The 6141-nt window shown below is 39.1% G+C and overlaps 1 protein-coding gene across 1 annotated transcript; it reads right to left on the reverse strand.

Moving 5' to 3' along the window:
* Positions 1-206: 206 nt before the first annotated feature.
* Positions 207-1130, reverse strand: LOC149156378 (uncharacterized). Its single transcript, XM_089444745.1, has one exon. It carries the CDS (start codon positions 1128-1130, stop codon positions 207-209), a length of 924 nt encoding a protein of 307 aa, XP_089300871.1.
* Between the last annotated feature and the right edge of the window lie 5011 nt (positions 1131-6141).

A 6141-nucleotide genomic window follows, 5' to 3' on the forward strand; every position in this document is an offset into this window, starting at 1 on the left:
GCTCATGGGTGCGAAGGAGAATTAATTCTGATTGTTTATCTGCAAAATTTATTTTGCGTGGAGCGAGACCTTCAGTAGATAAAATGCACCCAGCCAAAGTAATTTTATTGCAGCGTGGAACTATGACGAACAAGTTGAAGCAACTTGCGTGGAAGAATCTGTGAGAAGCCTCTGGTGAATCTGTGGTGATGTGATTGTACACTACATCATAAAAGTGTTCGCCTTTGGAGCGATAGCAGCAGTGCCTCCATATGCATGCGATAGCAAAAATCCAACGATACGATGTTATATTTTTTGTGATTCTTCAAAACCCATAACTGTGCAAGTGTGAGAGAAAACTGACAGCATGGAACTAGTTGTGTCGAAGAATCCATCAAGCCCTGCTCTCCAGCGTTGAGCCTCCAAAATTGAGAGATGTTGAATTGACAGAGTTTGTTAAGTCTCTGGTTTTTTAGGATGTCTCTGATATTTTTATAAATGCTTGTCTCTGCTATTTTAATGCGCTTGGCACTATTCTTGGCTGCATGTCTTCTGTTCCACATATTATTAAGGAGGTTGCTTGAGTTCTGATCTGACGGGGTTGTGAAATTTCCAAAGTGAAGGTACCCGTATTTTCGTGTGTAATCTCCATTTGATTCCAGAGAAAGTTCATCATCAGGTCCATCTCCATATCTCTGCCAATTCCAGAGGCCAGTATGAGCCCAATAACGAGGAACTGTAACATATCCGATGTGCAAAGAAGAGTTGGCGTTCCCTGCAATTCCGTAGTGGATGACTCCTTTCACTTTGAAGAAACTCAGCAGTAACTGAGTTGTTAGTCCTGAATTCAGCATTGCCAATCCTGACATGACAATGATGACTCTGTGCTTATCAACACTTCCTATATGAAATCTTCTCCCAGCAATATCCAGAGTCTTGGAGACATTGAAAGAAGAAGATTGCAGAAGAGGATCCATCTCGAAAGCGTTCGGAACAACGATGCCGAGATATGGGCCATGGCAATTGATCTTGTGAATGATTCTCTGAAGCTTTCGCGATGCAATTAGGGCATCCACTGATGATAAATCGACCATTAATAATACTATGATTAGCGCCCATATAGAGTGGACTGCAGTGATAATCTTCATCATGTTTTCAAAGCCGAACTCCAGTCCCTCTTCTGCTTGAGTCCGAAGCCTGTAGAATATTCAAATCTGTAGTGGAGAGATCACGGAACTTAGGACTCTAGAGACTTACTGAACTTGATCGAAAAATGCTACGGAAAGTACATAGCCTGAGGATAGTGGTGTTTGGCGTGAGGACAAAACACATTTTGAAGTAAATGAGAAAAGAGCATATGGTTGATCAGACGAATTTGTGTGGCGCAATTGTCATTTTCATATCAAAGCTCCATTCTGTGAGCAGCGTGGTTTTCTGGGTGTTGAGGTATCAAAGACTGCCCTACTTTTATCATTCGTAATTCAGTTAGTGGGTAAAACTCTTTTCTATTCCATTGGCCCTATTTGATACCTTGGAAAACAAAGCTTCTCTTCTTCATGTTCTTTGACAATATCAGTGTTGGTAATTTTCCACCTGCATACGACTTTTAAAAGAGCTCAAGTAGATATCCTTGTCTTCCACGGCGGTAACCGCTGTCAAGGTAATCACCCATGCAGAATTATCGCTGTCACGTTTTTCCTGTCAGTGGGCGACTGTTGAATTGGGAGGAGAAGTTCAGTTGCGACAGTGCATAGCCCGTCCCTACATCCGTCTCAAATCTAGCGAATGTTGGATTTGTTCTTATCAATGGATCAATAATCTCCAATTCACGATGAGGAGTCGTCGAGAATTGACTGAAGCACAAGGACCTGAAACGGATTAGATGATAGCGACACTTTTGTTTGTGTTCCGATGGCTTTCTTTTGATTATGCACAACCTCAGCTTTTGAAGACCCGGGGACAATTAATAACGAGCTGTACAACTGTTGGTGGGGCCACAAAGTCCGTGAGGTGGCAGTGTTCTATGTGCGAGCAACATATTTTGTTACTGCCATACTGCAGCCAGAACAACATCCAACAAAATCAAATTTAGCACATACAAAAATATATAAAAACATGGCATGTTTTAATACTTTGAAGTGATAAAGTTTTTTTTTTGAAGTAAGAAGTGATTTTGTATTCAAAGTGATAAGTGGAATTCTTTGAGAGAAATTCTTTAATACTTTGAAGTGATAAAGTTTTTTTTTTGAAGTAAGAAGTGATTTTGTATTCAAAGTGATAAGTGGAATTCTTTGAGAGAAATTTTTTTTTGTAATCCGAAGTAATATTTTACTTTGAGAGTGAGTGAGTGCAGGTAGTTTTTTGAAGACATTTTCTTCTTTCAAAAATTCTAGAGCTCTGATTCCATGAAGATGTTGTGAAGCTGAACGCTTATGTACTCCAAAATTTAATAAAGACATATTATTTGCAGTGATTGTGTCCTAGATCCGCCCGAAATTGAATAAGGGGATCTTAGGTACACGAAGAGTGTATTTGTGATGGCGAGTGTTTTTATGGCTTCATGTTGTTGCTTATGATTTGTGTCTAGTTGTGACACATAAATGATCGCATTTACCACAGACATAAAGTTCAATGCAAGCAAGCACAACACTTGTAAAAGAATAGCGTCAAGGAAGGACAATTGAACTCAACACTTGCATCTGTGCAAATACAACTCATAATCCTAGATTGTCAACATCAGCATTCTACATCAACAAGCAAATTCACTTAATCAAGTTAAAGCATTTCAAAGCAAAGTCTACATCGACATTCTTGCAAACAAATTTAAGAACTTGTAAATCAAATTCCAATCACATTGAATTGTAAAGGGTGCATTCTCGGTTGAAACCGACACCCAAGTCTTGAATTGAGTCATTGTAGTGAATCATTGAAATCATTGTAAGCTTTTTTGGGTGCATTTTCGACAGTGTTCGACACCCTTCCTTTAAAGCACAATCAAGTGAGTCCATGAGTTTTAACTTCTTGAAACAACCATCACAGCAACCACAACAAGTTCAACTCTAACACCAATCAAGCAAGTTGAGATCAACAAATCAAGCGAGCGTGCCAGTCAAGTCCCATAGCAAGCGAGCCTGTCATTCAAGTAAAGTGAAACAAAATCAAGTGCACGACATCTACAACAAGAGAGCCTGATTTCACGTGAGCAAGTTCAGATGGCACAGCATATTCAGTTGTTAAACATTCTTCACAGTTTGATCATCTCCAGTGATGAAGACATGGTGCACGTTAGCAAAGAAACTCTTGCTGATATTTCACGGCATCTACAGCAAACACATGAAACCATTGAGTTTCTTCAACTTGAGCCTTAACTTCAAAGGAATGAATTGCAAGAAAAGAGTGATACTTTCAAGTCTTTGAACCATCTAGATGATAAGTCATTCATCCCAACAACTTCAAGTGTCGAAGTTGTTCATGATAAAATTCGAATTTCTTCCAAAGCCATCATCAAGCCCTGGGAAGAAATTCAAAATAACAAGAATAGACGTGGCTTATGATATGTCCCTGATGACACCAACTTACAAATCCCAGATTATTCCAAGCCAATTAAGTTTGTGAGTGCAGGATTTCTTGAACCACTCACCTCAGCAGGTTCTGAGAAAGTTGTAGACAAACGAAATTGCATGCAACCTGAAGTTCATGTTCAACCGACATGCTCTCATTGTCAAAGAGCCGGTCATTTGGAAGATCAGTGTTTTGATCTCCATCCGTGTTGCCATTGTGGCAAGCCCAATCATTCCTCAGCAAAATGTCGCAACCACCAAAAATCAGGCAGATTGAAGATACATTATGACTGGATTGATCCTTGGGAATGGTCATCCACAGTCAAACGGTTGTCTCAGTTCTACAACCGACTACAATCTTACATAGTGCAGCCAGCAGTGAACAGATGATGGTACTCTCATGCAGTTGAATGCGGGAGTACAACAGTGAAACTCTCCTACACCTGAAGGGGGGGAGTTCAAATATATTTTGGAGCAGATTGTCTCTCCTTTCAGCTGACAAAGGGGGGAAAATGTCAATGAAATTGACAAGTGGTTGTCAGACTGAAAGTCTCGACAACATCAGCGAAGCAGCCAGTGGGCATCTTCATCAGCCAGTGGGCATTTGTCATCAGCAGTGAGCATCAGCAAATTCGCCAGTGGGCGATCGACAGCCAAAGCAGCAGTGAGCAGCTTTCATCATAGCAAAAGAAACATTGAGTTGTTTTTCGACATCTTCAGCCAGTGGGCAATCATCATCAAATTGTGTCAGTGGACACCGGATGCTGTTTTCAAGCAAAGGAAACTTGGATCCTTTTGCAGCTTGGCACATGATGGAGTTGTCAAGCATCCTTCAGAGATGAATCAAGCATGCAGTTGATTCATGTTCTCTTCAGATTTGAGTTTTTTCCAGCATCTAGGTTTTGGCGGTTTTTTCAAGCAATGTTTTTGAGGATCAACATGAGAACTTGGAAGATGGTTCTCGTTTTTGGATTTATCATTGAGGGGGCGAATGTTAGACTCTCTCATAAAACAATAATAAATCCAAAAATAAATAAATTAATTAAATATTCCAAGTTAGGAATTTGTGCCTAACTCTTGGGTTGTTCCTCTAAGATAGGAGTTAGTTTAGGTAACTCCTATATTGGTGTGTCTGGTGAGAGATTATCTCAACCAAAGGAGAAATTATCTCAACCAAAGGTGTCTAAGATAGCACGCACTATCTTGAGAACACTGTCTCTAATCTATTTATTTGTAACACTATTTCAATTATTTTTGATGAAGAGTAATGAGAGAGAAGCATGAGGCTTCAGCCTTTTTCCGCCATATTTTGTGTCTGATTTTTATATGTGTTTTTCTGTAATGTGTCTGAGTTAATCTCATTTTTCAACAGATTGAAGGACACAGTTACTTAGCAACTATCTTTCCTTCCTCTTTTCTTCTGATTACATTGTATTTTGAGGGGGGGGGGTTTCCCACAATGTTTTCCCTCTTTCCTCAATTTTAGTACAAGTTGCACTATATTTTGGGTGACCTTTGGCCTTAGTTGCCAGGGCCCATTTTCTAGTTTTCCCCATAGTGGTGTTCAGGGAGCGGGGGGGGCCCGTTGTTTGAGATACTACACACCTAGGACCTTCATTACTAGCACATGCAAACACTTAATTAGTGCATGGGACCACATGCAAGATCCTTTCTACATGATTTACTCCATGATTTGCTCTTCCTTTCACTGTACAACTGGCTAGTTCTTCTACATGATTTACTCCCTGATTTGCTCCTCCTTTCACTCTGCAACTGGATAGCTCTCTCGAGAACTTGTTGTAGGTGTTCAGTCCTCTCATTGATCACCACTGTGGCACATTACCTTGGGATATTCATCCAGTAACGCTATATCATGAGCATTGTAACCTATTTTCTGAATCAATCATTCTTTTTGTTCTTTCGATTCCTTTAGTGTTTTTTCTCTGCAAAGCTGTGTGTTCAACCTTTACTAGCTAGATTCATCTGTGTAGGTTTTCTAACACATTTAAAACCCTTTCATCGAACAACAGTGGAAGCCGAGTTGCAAGCTTCTGTCATACAAACCATCAAAGAAAATTTTCTGGAAATGGTTTAGTTTATTCAAGCCCCTTTTCCGCTAGATTTCATGAGCCATAGTGGTTGAATTCTCCCTTTTTGCTTGATCTATGATGGAAACTATATTAATACTCCCTGAGGGAGGCAACTCGAAAAAGCATTGCATGTTAAGTTTTTCCATGAATTCCATGTGAAAATAAATTGTTTGAAATTGAGAAATTCAATTTTGAGATTGTTGCAAGTATTTTTTGTGTTTGAAATGCTTTCTTACATTTATCACCTGTTTCAAAGAAAAACTACATTGCATCCTTCTCTTTCAAATTGAAATTTAATATTTAATTCATTGCAAGGGTATCAAAAATAAAAATGCTACCTTATAGCGCTTGCCTTTTTATCCTAAACTTGTCAAGAGTTCACTAATTTTGCGTAACAATAGAGTGTCCATTGATTTCATACTTAAAATTTTATATCTAAATGTATTTTCCTCTCTTGATGTTGTTGTGTTCACCTTTCTAACATCATTTTTTGAATCTTTATGAATTAGATA

This window comes from Pinus tabuliformis, chromosome 9 (genome assembly GCF_031772625.1).
Source record: "Pinus tabuliformis cultivar Carrire ecotype Pingquan chromosome 9, CPIR1, whole genome shotgun sequence".
Lineage (NCBI taxonomy): Eukaryota > Viridiplantae > Streptophyta > Pinopsida > Pinales > Pinaceae > Pinus > Pinus tabuliformis.

Bases quoted from the DNA above. Each gene is read 5' to 3' on its own strand.
- LOC149156378 (XM_089444745.1), bottom strand. From the start codon at position 1,130: ATGATGAAGATTATCACTGCAGTCCACTCTATATGGGCGCTAATCATA.